General features: G+C 33.2%; 1 protein-coding gene across 1 annotated transcript in view; it reads left to right on the top strand.

Annotated features, from left to right (window-relative positions):
• The first annotated feature begins 5,699 nt into the window (after positions 1–5,699).
• Positions 5,700–14,902, top strand: part of LOC141498874 (uncharacterized) — a 52,398-nt gene continuing 43,195 nt past the window's right edge. Inside the window, 1 exon segment of the mRNA XM_074201939.1 lies at positions 5,700–5,849. Coding sequence (XP_074058040.1) covers positions 5,700–5,849 — 150 coding nt within the window.

Consider the following 14,902-nt stretch of genomic DNA (forward strand, 5'->3'; position numbering starts at 1 on the left):
ATTTCCAATTTTTTGCCAGCACAACCAGGGCTGTTATAAATATTTTTGTACAAATGTGGTTTTTACCCTATTTTTTTATCATCCCTTCAGGGTATAGACCTGGTAGTGGTATTGCTGGGTCAAAGGGTATGCACATTTTTATTGCCCTTTGGGCATAATCCTAAATTGCTCTCCAGAAAGGTTGAATGAGTTCACAGCTCCACCAACAAAGTAATAATGTCCCAGATTTCTCACATCCCTTCCAACATTGATCATTGTCCTTTCTGGTCATATTGGCCAGTCTGAGAGCTGTGCAGTGGTATTTCAGAGATGCTTTCATTTGCCTTTCTCTAATAAGTAATGAGTTGGAGCAATTTTTCATATGACTATGGATTGCTTTGATTTCCGCAGCTGTAAATTGCCTTTGCATACCCGTTGACCATTTGTCAATTGGGGAATGACTTGCTTTTTTGAAAATTTGACTCAGTTCTCTGTATGTTTTAAAAATGAGTCCTTTGTCAGAAATACTAGTTGAAAAAAAAATGTTCCCCAATTTACTACATTTCTTTTGATCTTGATTCAAGTGGTTTTATCTGTGCAAAAGCTTTTTAAATTAATCTAGTCAAAATTATCTAGTTTGTTTTGAATGATGTTCTCTATCTCTTCCTTGGCCATAAACTATTTCCCTTTCCAAAGATCTAACAGGTAAACTACTCTTATAACATTGTTTTTTTATGTCTAAATCCTGTATACATTTGGATCTTATTATGGAATAGGGTGTAAGGTGTGGGTCTAATCTAAATTTCTTCCATACTAACTTCCAATTTTCCCAACAGTTTTTTTTTTTTAATGAAGAGAGAGTTTTTAATCCAATAGCTGGATTCTTTGGGTTTATCAAGCAACAAATTACTGTAATCACTTCCTGCTATTGCACCTAGTCTATTCCACTGATCCATGACACTGTTTCTTATCCAACACCAGACAGATTTGATGACTGATACTTTAAAATATAATTTTAGATCTGGTAAGGCTAAACCCTCTTCTTTTGAACTTTTTTTCATTGAATCCCTGGAAATTCTTGACTTTGTATTTCTCCATATGAATTTACTTGCAAGTTATTCTAACTCATTAAAGTATTTTTTTGGAATTTTGATTGGTATGGCACTAAACAAGTAGTTTAAATTTGGTAGAATTGTCATACTTATTATATTAGCTCTTTCTATCTATGAACAATTGAGGTTTGCCTAGGTATTTAAATCTGATTTTATTTGAGTGAGAAGAGCTTTGTAATTGTTTTCAAAAAGTTTTTGAGTCTGCCTTGGCAGATAGACTTCCAGATGTTTTATTTTGTCTGAGGTTACTTTGAATCGTATTTCTCTTTCTAGCTGTTTCTGCTGTATCTTGCTACTCATATATAGAAATGTTGAGGATATATGATGGTTTATTTTATATCCTGCTAATTCGCTAAAGGTGCTAATTATTTCTAGTAGTTTTTTTAGATGGATTTTTAGGATTCTCTAGTTATATCATCATGTCATCTGCAAAGAGTGAGAGTTTTGTCTCCCCCTTCCATGTTCTAATTGCTCCAATTTTTTTTCTTACAAACAAAATTTATTAATGCAAATACAGACTTAATAATAGAATCTTAAATGAATGGATCCAAAACAAATCCTAGAAAAAATAAAAACTACATAAAAACAAAATATAATGAAAAATATCATTAACATGTCTTTGATGGAGCCAATCTACTGATAAATGGAAAAAATCATGATTTTACAAACATACACTAACAAAATATAAAAAAGAGAAATTTATCAATTATGTATTTTAAATAAAAATTATGGTCACATGAAAAGTTTAAAATAAAAACAAAAGGGGATAGATGAGAAGAGTAAATTAATTGGAATCAAAAATAAAATATTTAGGGGAAGCTAGGAGGAGCAGTGGATAGAGCACTGGCCCTGGAATCAGGAGTACCTGAATTCAAATCCGGCCTCAGACAATTAATAATTACCTGTGTGGCCTTGGGCAAGCCACTTAACCCCATTTGCCTTACAAAACCCTAAAAAATAAAATAAAAAATAAAACATTTAAATGATAAAACTACAAGTTGGGTTTTTGTCAAGTCCAAAAAAATTGATGATAAACCATTAGTTTATTAAAAGAAGAGAATAAGAAAACAAAAATATAAAATAGTAAATGAGCAAGGTGAAGTGATGGCAAAACCGGAATAAGCACAAAAAATAAAATGAAATATTATTCACAATCCTATGACAGTATACTGAAAACAAAAAAGAAATAAAGTTTTCTAAATATAAAATATCTAAATCAATAGATGGATGTAGAGAGCTCTTAAATATTCAATCTCATTAAAAAGCAATAGTCATAAAAGTAAAAACAATTGCTAAATTGGCAAAGAACTCCTGAACATAGTGGATTTGCAGGAGAAGTCTATCAAATTTTGAAAGAACAATTTGTATTTTTCACAAATTATTTTCTAAAACCAAGAAAGTAATCATCCTTCCAGAATTCTTTTAGGAGGAAAAAAGTATATTAATAAGTAAAACCAAAGTAATATAAAGAGAAAAACAACAGACCAATATTTGCAACTAGCATTGACTCAAACATTATAAGTAATAGATGAAATATCAGAGAAATAATTCATTATGCTGAAGTGGGAATTACACCATGGAAGCAAAAATGATTCATCATTAGGAAAACAACAGAATTAATCATAGTCAAAATGAAAACTAGCAAAACTACAAGATAATCTCAGTAAAGACAGAAAAAGCCTTTGACATAATACTCCTCCAATAATCATTGGTTAAATATATTATATCTATTTTCTCCTCTATTTTTGATATAATAATGGAAGCAACAACAAAAACAGAAGAAATTAAATGAAAGAAGATAAGTAAAAAAGAAATAGAACTAGCCCTGTTTGCTTATAATAGAGGATTTATTTGGGAAATTTTAGGGAACCACCAAAGAGTCTTTCTGCAACAATAAATTGATTCATTAAAATGGCTGACTACAAACTAAATGCTCAAAATTCAATCGCATTGGAAGACTTGCTGGGCAGAGCTAAGATGAAGATGTGATATACTAAGCTCCCAGATTTTCTTACAAAACTTTAAATGAAGTTTCTAAACAGGTCATAAAGAAATAGTACCCATAAAGAACAGAATTACACATCTTTTCAAAACAAATATTTTGGAGGAACTTCAAGGGAAACACAATTCAGGACAGGAAATCTGGGAAGTCAGTGGCAGGCTCTTTGCTATAGTACAACTCAAGACCTGGCTCAGCATGCCAGTGATACAGCAGACCATCAGTGAGGGTCCCAACCCCAGCTGAGAAAGCAAAGTTGAAGGACAGGAATGTTGTTGAAGCAGAAAGGATTTGGTTGGGGTACCCTAATGAAGTGAAAAAGCACAAGTAGCTGAGATGTTAGAGGAGAATTCCAGGGCCTTTACCCCTGACTCCCAGCACAAAAAGCTTTTGACCATAACCCTGTGCCTCAGGAGCAGAACTCAACTACACTAATGCGCAAAAGAACTAACAATAGAAAACTACGATTATGTTAAGGAAGATAAAAATGCCTCATTAGAAGATGAAAGTAGTAACAAAATGCCTAGCTCTGAAGCCTCATAGAGGAATACAAATTGGTCGCAAATATAAAAGGATTTTAAAAATCAAAAAAGTGAGGAAAAATAAAAATGGAGAATAGAAATGAGAGTTATGAGAGTAGGATAATTATGAAAAATAATCTGAAGATCATATACTATTTACATTAAAAGCAAAATTGACCATCTGGAAAAGGAAAACAACTAATCATAAAAACTAAAACTAACCAATTGAAAATGGAAACAAAAGCTAACCAAAGAAATAAAACCCCAAAAGTCAGAATGGGAAAAATAAAAGCTAATAATTCTATGAGACACCAAGATACCATCAAACAAAACAAAATAGAAGAAAATGTGAAATACCTTTTAGGAAAAATAACTAACCTGGAAAATAGATCCAGGAGAGAAAATTTATAAATTATTCATCTAGACTTCTGGGGCAGAACCAGCATGGTGGCTTGAAGCTAAAATGCTCCTTCAGTTTTTCCCTACCAAAGATAAATGAAGCCTCTATTCTGACATTCAAGTTAGAAATATCACCAAGAAAAAAAGAAGTTTCAAAGAAGTTGTCAGCAGTAGTATTTATGGAGGATATTCATCAAAGGTCTGTCTCTTTGGAGGAAAAGGAGAAGTAAAATCTAAGAGGCAGGAGAGCATATAAAGCCAGCAGGAGATTTTTAGTCACAGTGCAATCTAGGTCCCTACAGTTTGATAAAAGCAGAGGGACTGACTGCTAGATAGTAGACCAGCCAGGAGAATGCAACATCTGAAACCTGGGAACACTGGGGTAAAATACAGGATTGGGTTGGGAACAAATTACTGCCAAGTTTTAACCTGGACATAAAGAAGGAAACAAACCTCTTCAAAGGCAAGGCCTGGACTGATAGGCAATGTCATGGCCAATAACAAGGCAGAGATCAGAATCCAGACCCAGCAAAAAAAAGTGTGGATCTATACTCCCTAGGCCCTAGGAATAGAGCTGAAATAACAAAGATGTGTGGAAAAACTAAAAGAGTACTCACACTCACTATTAAAAAGAATTTAAAAAATATATGACAGTAATGCCATGTCTGAAGAAAAATCAGTGAAAAATCACTCTCAGGGAAAGTATCAATAGAGTCAATAAATGGGACAAAAATACAAAAACTCATTGGAGAGCTTAAAAAATAATTTGAAAACCAAAGAAGATAGGAAGAATAAAAATGGAAAAAAGAAATGAGTCATTCAGGAAATTTATGAAAAATTGGCAAAAGCAATCAATTCCATTAAAAGTAAAAATTACCAACTGGAAAAGGAAACACAAAAGCTAATTGAAGATAATAAAACCATAAAAAATTAGAATTGATCAAACAGAAACCAATGAATCCACAAGACTATAAGATTCCATCAAGCAAAATAAAGAGGTTGAAAACATTGAAGAAAATGTAAAGTGCCTTTCGGGGGTGGAGGATAACCTGGAAAATACATCCAGGAGAGACAATTAATGAATCATTGAAATACCAGAAAGCCTAGATCAGAAAAAGCACCTGGAAAACATCATGCAAGAAATTATAAGTGAAAACTTTCTAAATCTGCTAGAACAGGGAAACAATACAACATTGAAAAATCCACAGAACCCCTCCAGAAAGAGATCCCATGATAAAAAGAAATCCAAGGACTGTTGTGGTCAAATTCCAGAGCTCTCAAATAAAGTAGCAAATATTGCAATCAGCAAAAATAAAACAATTCAGGGGGGCAGAGTCAAGATGGTGGCAGGGAACAGCCTTTCTAAGGAGTTCTGTCAAAAATATTTCAAAAACCTCTAACTAAATTTTGGAGAGACAGAACCCACAGAAAGATCCAGTGAGGTAATTCTTCAGCCCAAGTAACTTGGAAAATAGTGGGAAGACTCTGTTCCACGGTTCCAGAGGGAGAGGCAGTGCCTGAGAGAAGGAGTTTCAGCCTTCTGAGAACAGCTCTAGGATGCCTGGGTCCCTGGGAGCCTGACTCTTGGCGGCAAAAAAAAAAAAAAAAAAAAAAATTCCTGACCTGCCACCCCAGGGAGCAACAAGCACAACTTTTAAAGTAAGCGTGGAGACCTCTGCCAGAGCCAACATGAGGACCAGGCTAGCTCGGTCCTCCTCAGTGTGGCTGTGGCCCTCAGCACAGCCCAGATCCCAGGAAACAGAAGTGGGCATATGGAGTCACCCATCAGGGAGCTGCCCAGTGGTTGCTTCCAGAGTGCTCACCCCAGGGAAGATGAGGGTGTAGAAGGAGACTGTCCAGGTCTGTCCTTTGTCCCTGGGACAGGGCTCTGGGACTTTGACCATATTTGGACCCTGGTCACAGTTTGGGGCCCCATAGAGCAGGGTCCTTCCTCACAACCCTGGGGCAGAGGGGTGAGCTTATGGTCTTTCACAGACCAGGAGAACAGTCAGAGCCTCCCATAAGACCTTGAAGGAAATGAGGTACTTGTGGGGGGTCCACAATAATACTCAAAAGCTCAAGAAACAACCCAAAATCAGGCACATGTTGGGGACATGAGTAAGAAGAAAAAAAGGAGGTCCCATGGAGCACCAAAATACTCACTCTGAAGATGAGAAAGTTCCTACTTCTGCATCTAAAGACTCCAAGAAATATAGAAGCTGAGCTCAGGTTATGACAAAGTTCAAAAAAGATTTTGAAACTCAAGTATGGGAGGTAGAAGGAAAATTGGAAAGATAAATGAGAAAGATGAAGGAAAAGCATGAAAACAAAGTCTGTGGCTTAGTCAAGTTGATCTAAAAAAAAGTTGGAGAAAATAACATTAAAAACAGTTTAGGTCAAATGAATAAAACATTTCAAAAAGTTAATAAGGAGAAGGCTTTAAAAAGCAGAATTGGTAATATGGAAAAGGAGATAAGAAAGCTCTTTGAGGAAAACAAATCCTTCAGATGTAGAATGGAGCTAAAGGAAGCTGATGACTTTGTGAGAAATCAAGACATAATAATTCAACATCAAAAGAATGAAGAACTAGAAGAAAATGTGAAATATCTCATTGAAAAAAACAACTGATCTGGAAAACAGATTCTAAAAAGATAATTTAAAAATTATTTAGCTCCCTGTAAGTCATGATCAGCAAAAGAAATTTGACCTCAAGTTTCAAGAATTTCTACAGGAAAATTGCCCTGATATCCCAGAAGCAGAGGGTAAAAAAAGACATTGAGAGAACACACAGATCTTCCCCCCAGAAAGAGATTAAAAAAAGAAAGCCAAAGGAATACTAAAGCCAAGTTCCAGAACTCCTATGTCAAAGAAAAAATATTACAAGCAGTCAGAAGGACACAATTCAAATATCATGGAACTAGAGTCAGTATTGCACAGAACTTAGCAGCATCCACATTAAGGACTCATAGGGTTTGGAATATAATATTAAAGAAGACAAAAGAGCTTGGAATGCAACTGAGAATCAACTACCTAGCAAAATTGAACATCCTCTTCCGGGGAAAAGATGGACTTTCAATGAAGCAGGGGAGTTTCAAATATTCCTGTTGAAACAGCCAGACCTGAAGAGAAACTTTGATCGTCAAGTGCAAGACTAAGGTGAAGCACAGAGATAATGGATGAGAAGGGTAAATTTTGAGGGACCTAATGATGATGAACTATGTGTATTACTCCTTGAAAATATGATAGTGATGATACCCATATGAATCTTCTCATTTATTAGAGCAGTTAGATGGAGCTTTTACAGTCGAGACACAGGAGAGTTGAATTTGCAGGTACATAATATATTGTAAAAATGGAGTTAATTGGTGAAAGGGAAAGGTGAGATAGAATAGGCTAAGATATTTCATGTAAAACAATCAAGAAATAACTTTTGCTATGGTATGGAAGGGGGAAAGATGAGGGAGAATGAGGAAGGCTTCATTCTCATCAGAAAAGGCTCAGAGAAGAAATACCCTACACAAGCAATAGGGTATAGAAATCTAGAAGAAAAAGGAGATAAAGGGGGTGGGAGTGGGGAGGGGGGATGTGGGTGATAGAGGACAGGATAATCAGATATAACACAATTTCTTTTATACTTTTTTCAAGGTGGTGGGATAGGATGGCCTGTCTGGGACCATGGTTTTGGGTCATTGCTGGGTCTCTGGGGTGGGATGTGGGCTTGGGGCTTCTTGACCCCAGGGCTGGTGCTCTGTCCACTGCACCACTTGCTTGCCCCACAGCACATTTTGAAGAAGGTCAGAGTAAAAGGAGAGAGAAAATATGAAAGATGGTATTGGGGAGGAATGGATGAAAGGAATTATAACCAGCAACAGTAAATGTGGAAAAATATGGTAGTAACTTTTGTTATGGGCCTATGATAAAGAATTTTTTCCACCTGAGACAGAGTTGATGGTATCAGAACACAGACTGAAACACATTTTTTTCTCTTTCTTTCACTTTACATCTCATGAGGTTTTATATTTTGTCGGGGAGGGGTATTATGTTTACTCTTGCAACAAGAATATTTTAGTAATGTGTAAATAAATTAAAGAAAATTGAAATGAAAAAACCCACAACAATTAAAGAAATACCCTAAGCTAAAAAAAGAAAATAATTCAAATATGAAGGAAATACAATTACACTCACACAAGACCTATCAGCTTCAACACTGAAGGATAAGAAGACATGGAATAACATATATCAGAGAGCAAAGGATCTGGGATTACAATCAAGAATGTACTACCCTGCAGAATTCTGCATAAATTGTCAGGAAAACAAGATAGATGTTCAGGATCAGATAGGTACACAGTGGATAGAGCACCATCCCTGGAGACAGGAGTATCTGAGTTCAAATATAACCTCAAACACTTAATAATTACATAGCTGTGTGGCCTTGGGCTAGAAACTTAACATCATTGCTTTGCAAAAACTTAAAAATAAAAGAATTAAAAAGATGGATATTCATCAAAATCAAGGACTTCCAGAATTTCCTGACACAAAGACAAGAAATGAACACAGAATTCAATTGCCAAATACAGGAATAAGGACTTGCATAAAAGGTAAATGAAAGGGGAAAGATAAAAGAAAACAAAATGAAGAAAATGTTACTTAAGACTATGAAATTCTATACAACACTAAAAGGAAAGATACAATATTTCTAATGCTTAAGAAATTTACTTCTCTTAAAATATTTAAAAATTGAAAAAATTGAACTTAAAATTTATTATAAAGTATAATTGAGTCTTATCTCTTCATTGAAGAGGTTCTTCTCTCTGTTTGAGAGGAAAAAGCCCTGAAGAAATGCAAGGGTATAACTTTAAACTTAAGTGTCTCATTATCCTTTGACCCACTTTAATTCTCTTGTGCTGACAAAGTTTAGCATCTTATTTAATGAGGGCATTATAAACTGTGAAGTCCTGAGTCAGTGTCTTTGTAACTTATAATCACTTGTAAAGGTTTCTGGTGAGACCTCCAGAGCCTCCCAGTATTAAGAGATCTTTAAAATTCTTGCAGTTAATTAGACACCCTTCACTTAACAAGGGGTTAATTACACTGTTTTGGGGGAAAGGGCAAATTGAAAGAAAAGAGGACCTGCTTCACTTAACAAGGGGTTAAGTACTCAAGAGGAGGAGAAGGGATAAAATGTGAGAGAAAATAGGCCTGGGGGGAGGGACACAAATAGGTAAAGATATGATTTGGCTTTGGATAATATTTTGACTCATGAGGAAGACTGTGTGTCCTTATGTCCTTAGTCCCTTGAAAAGGGGCTAAGGTAAAAAAAATGATTATAAATATGATTTGATGGAATTTGAGGCAATGCAGTTATTAAGCAAATAAGCAAGCAATCTGTGATAATAGTTTGATAAAAATATGAGCCTATCAAACAATCAAATAATCAAATTGTGATTGATAATACCTGATTAATAGTACTAGACCAATAAATAATACCATGTGAAGAGGCACAAAGATGTATAATTTTAGATGGAAAGAAGGGAGAGTATGAACTATGAGTTAATTCTATTGGATAGATTTGGTCCAGAAAGTGAATAAGATATATTCTCACTTGAGTTTAAAAATTTATCCTAATCTACAGGGAAGTGGGGGATGGTTAAGGGAAAGATAAAGGGAAAAGGTACTAATCAAAAAGGAAGGGAAAGGTAAAAGTGAAAATAAACTGAAAGCTAAATTTTAAAGAAAAGTCAAAGTGGAAAGGAAGTAAAATTTTAGTGGGGAGGAATAAGAGGAAGGAAAGGGAAAAAATTAATGGAGAAGCGAAATACAGAATTAGTAATCTTAACGGTAAATTTGAATGGACTGATCTGTCCCATAAAATGAAAGTGAATAGCATAATGGATTAAAAAAACAGAATCCTATGATATATTGTTTAAAATAAATCCATTTGATGCACAGAGATATATACGAGATAAAGGCAAAAGGTTGGATCAAAATTTATTATACCTCAAATGAAGTAAAAAAAAAAATCTGTGGTAGCAATGCTGATCTCAGATAAAGTAATAGCAAAACTTTATCTCATTAAAAGGGATAAGGAAAGAAACTACATCTTCTTAAGATGCATTATTGGTAATGAAGCTATTTCCTTACCAAACATGTATCACTTAGTGGTATAGCATTCAAATTTCTAGGAGAAGAGCTGAGTGAATTCCAAGAAGACATAGCAAAGCTTTAATCATGGGAGACCTCAATCTCCCTCTTTCAGAACTAGATAAATAAGGAAGTTAAGAAGGTGAATGAAAGCTTAGAAAACACAGATATAATAGACCTCTGGAGAAAACTTAATGGGGATAGAAAAGAATATACCTTTTTTCTTGGCAGTACATGCCACCTATACCAACACTGACCATGTCCAAGGGCACAAAAACTTTGTATTAAAATGTAGAAAGACAAAAATAATAAATACACATTTATCAGATCATGATGCAATAAAAATTACAAATAATAAATGGTCATGTAAGATAACCAAAAACTATTTCACAATTAAATAGATTCATCTTAAATAATGGGATGCTCAAACAGCAAATAATATAAATAATCAATAATTTTATTCAAGAAAATGGTACTAATGAGACATCATAACAAAATTATGTGATTCTGCCAAGACAGTTTTGAGGGGAAACTTTATATCTCTAAATGCCTATATGAATAAAATAGAGAAGATGAGATCAATGAATTGGTTATGTAATTAAAAAAGCTAGGGAAATAAAACAAATTAAAGATCCTCAATTAAATATTAAATTAGAAATTCTGAAAATCAATGGAGAGATTAATAGAACTGAAAACAAGAAAACCATTGATCCCATAATTAAAACTAAGTGTTCACTTTATGAAAAAGCAATAAAATAGACAATCTTTTTGTTAATCTGATTAAAAAAAGAAAGAAGATAACTAAATTAACAATATCAAAAATGAAAAGGGTCAACTCACCACCAATAAGGAGGAAATTAAAGAGATAATTCAGTGATTTTGCTGAACTAAATGCCAATAAATTGGAAAACCTGAGTGAAATGGATGCATATTTACAAAAATACAAACTGCCTAGATTAATCAAAGAGGTAATAAATTACTTGAATAACCCCATTTCAGAAAAAAGAATTTGAAGAAACCCTCAATAAATTCTCTAAAAAGAAGTCTCCAGGTCCAGATGTATTTAAAAGTGAATGCCACCAAATATATAAGGAACATTTAATCTTTTTTTCTACTTAAATTATTTTCAAAAATAGTAGAAGTAGTACTGCCGAACTGATTTTATGACACCAACATTGTGCTGATACTTAAACCAGGAAGAACCAAAACATCAGAAGACAATTATAGACTAATCTCCCTGATGAGTATTGTTGCAAAAATTTTAAATAAAATTTTAGAGATGACACCATAACAAGTTATTACTAGAATAATATACCATGCTCAGGTGGGATTTATACCAGGTTGGCAGGTATGTTTCAGTATTAGGAAAACACTAAATTTAATTGAAGATATTAAAAGAAAAACCAACAAAAATACATGATTGTCTCAATAGATGCTGAAAAATCCTCTGATAAAAGGCAACATCAATTCCTATTATAAATACTACAAAGGTTAAGAATGAATGGAGTTTTCCTCAAAAATAATGAATAGTATCTATCTAAAACCATGAAATATATGAAATGGGAATACACTCAGAACATTTCCAATAAAATCAGGGGTGAAAAAAGGATCCCCCATTATCACTATCATTATTCAGTATAATAATAGAAATGCTAGCTGTAGCACTATGGGAAGAAAAATAAATTGATGGAACCAGAATTGGCAAAGAAGAATAAAGACTTTAATTTTTTTTGAAGATAATATGATGATATACTTAGAGAATTCAAGAAAATCATCTAAAAATTTCCTTGAAACAATTAACAAATTCAGCAAATTGACATGTTATAAAATGAACCCACATTAATCATCAGCATTTCTATACATGAACAAGAAAGTCCAGGAGCAAGAGATAGAGAAATTCCATTTAAACTAACTATAGATAATATTAAATACTTGGGAATCTACCTCCCAAGACACACCTAGAAACTGTATGGACATAATTATCAAGCAATTCTCACCCAAATAAAGTCAGATCTAGTTAATTGGAAAAATGTCAATTGTTCTTAGTTAGGTCAAGCTAATGAAATAAAATGACAATTTACCCAAATTAAATTACTTATTCAGTGCAATACCAATGAAACTACCAAATAACTACTGTACCAAGCTAGAAAAAATAGTGACAAAATTAATCTGGATTATCAAAAGGTCAAGAATAAGAAGGGAACTGTTGAAAAATAATATTTAAAGGAAGATGGCCTTGCTTTACCAGATCTAAAACTACACCATAAGGCAGTATTCATCAAAACTGCCTGGTACTGGTTAAGAAATAGAGTGGATGAGGATATATTCAAAAGAACTACAGAATTGACTATAGCAATCTACTATTTAAGAAATCCAAAGACATCAGCTTCTGGGATAGGAATTCATTATTTGACAAAAATTGTTGGGAAAACTGGAAAATTGTATGACAAAAATTTGGCATAGATCCACATCCCATACTCTATATGAATATAAGTTCAAAATGGGTAAGAGAATTTAGACATAAAGGGCGACACCATAGATAAATTAACAGACCAGGAAATACTCTATGTATTAGATCTATAGAATGAGAATAAATTTATGAACTCACAATAATTAGAGTACATTTTGAAATGCAAAGTGAATAATTTTCACTCTAATAAAATAATAAAATTATACTAATAAAATCAGTGCTGCAAAAATTAGAAAGAAAGCTGGGAAACAATCTTCACAACTAAGAGCTCTGATAAAGGTATCATATTTAAAATATAAAGGAATTGTTTCAAATTTATCAGGTTACAAATCATTCCACAACTGATAAAAGGTAAATGGATATGATTAGATCATTTTCAAATGAAAAAAAAATTAAAGCTATATATAATCATATGAAAAAACTTTCCATAAAATTATTGATTAGAGGAATGCAAATTAAACAACAATGAGGTATCACGTCAGTCCTAGCAGATTAGTCAAGATGAGAAAAAAGGGAAAATGAGAAATGTTGAGAGGGATTGGGACAATGATTGGACTGGTGTGAGAAAAGAAGTACTATATTGACTACCATACTGAAGGTCTAGAGTCATTGTGCTGATCTCATTGCTACATGACTGTGATACCTGTACAATCTACCAATGCCATGTCAGGAAACTGAACCACTTCCATTTAAATTGTCTTAGGAAGATTCTGAAGATCAACTCACAGGACAAGATACCAGATAATGAGGTCCTTTCTTGAGCTAAACTACTTAGTATTGCAACATTACTACAACGGCAACTCTCTGTTAGATTAATGTCATATGTATGCTAGCAAAAACAAAAAAAACTATTTCATGAAGAACTCACTTTGGGCAAGCTCTCACAAGGGGGTAAGAAGAAGTAATACTGAGATACCCTGAAGGTATTATTGAAGAACTTTAGAACTGATTTTACAACATGGGAGACACTAGCATTGGACTGGACTGGCCAGAATATTTTGCCCTCATCAGTGAAGGTGCTACACTCTATGAAGAAGGCAGAATTGAAGCAGCTGAAAGGAAATGTGACATACATAAGTTTAAAGTACCCACCTTAAGTGTACACATGGATTATTGCTGCTCAATCTGTGGTAGAACATTCAGAGCTCATATTGTTCTGATCAGCCATAATTGGACACACTGTAATTTGTCTTAAACATAATGATATCATTTTGGTCTTCTTATCTTCTTAAGTAATGAAGGACAAGGACCAAACCATGAAATCCAGATAATAAACATTTTCTTTCTCATTTTTCAGGATTCCTTCTTCTTTCTATTAATCTTTTCAAATGAAGCAAGTGAAAAGTATGAAAGGGCATAAATGAAAAGTCAATATTGATATTTGTCTTATATTCATATTTGTCTTATATTCATATGTGGCAGCTACAAAATGAGATATCATATACAAATTAAGATATTGAACATCTTACCTGAGTGATAAGTATATTGAGGATAATTTATGAGTAAATACTATTCAATTTTCTTTCTCTGTTTTAGCTCTTATTGGTTTAGGTGTAAGTACCATAATTGTGTTGTAAAAGAATTTTGGTAAGGCTCTTTACCTATTTTTTCAAATTTTATGTAGTATTACTATTAGATGTTCTTTAAATCTTTGGGAGAATTGACTTGTAAGCCCATCTGACCCTGCAGATTTTTTTATGGTGTTCATTGATAAGTTATTCAATTTCTCTTTATAAAATAGGGTTATTAAAGTATTATATGTATTCTCTTCTACTAATATGGTTAATTTATATTTATTTTAATATTCATCCATTCCACTTAGGTTGTCAGATTTATTGAAATACAATTGGGCAAAATAGCTCCTAATTATTGCTATGATTTCATCTTCATTGGGAGTGAATTTACCCTTTTCATTTTGGATATTGGAAATTGAGTTTTCTCTTTTTATTTTTAATAAAATTAATCAGAATTTTATCTATTTTTATTGTTTTTTTCAGAAAACCAACTAAGCTTTATTTATCAAATTTATTTACTAGTGAAATCATTTTCTTATTTTCAATTTTATTAAACTCTTCTTTGATTTTCAAAATTTCTAATTTGTTATTTACTATGGTATTTTTAATTTGTTCTTTTTCTAAAGGTTTTTTTATTTGAATGCCAGTCAACTGATCTCCTATTTCCTCTATTTTATCCATATAATTTTTTAGAGATATAAAAGTTTCCCTAAGAATTTATTTGGACTTCTGGACAAGATGGCAGAAGACTGTCACTATCTAAAGCT

The sequence above is a fragment of the Macrotis lagotis genome, chromosome X (assembly GCF_037893015.1).
Source record: "Macrotis lagotis isolate mMagLag1 chromosome X, bilby.v1.9.chrom.fasta, whole genome shotgun sequence".
Taxonomy (NCBI): Eukaryota; Metazoa; Chordata; class Mammalia; order Peramelemorphia; family Peramelidae; genus Macrotis; species Macrotis lagotis.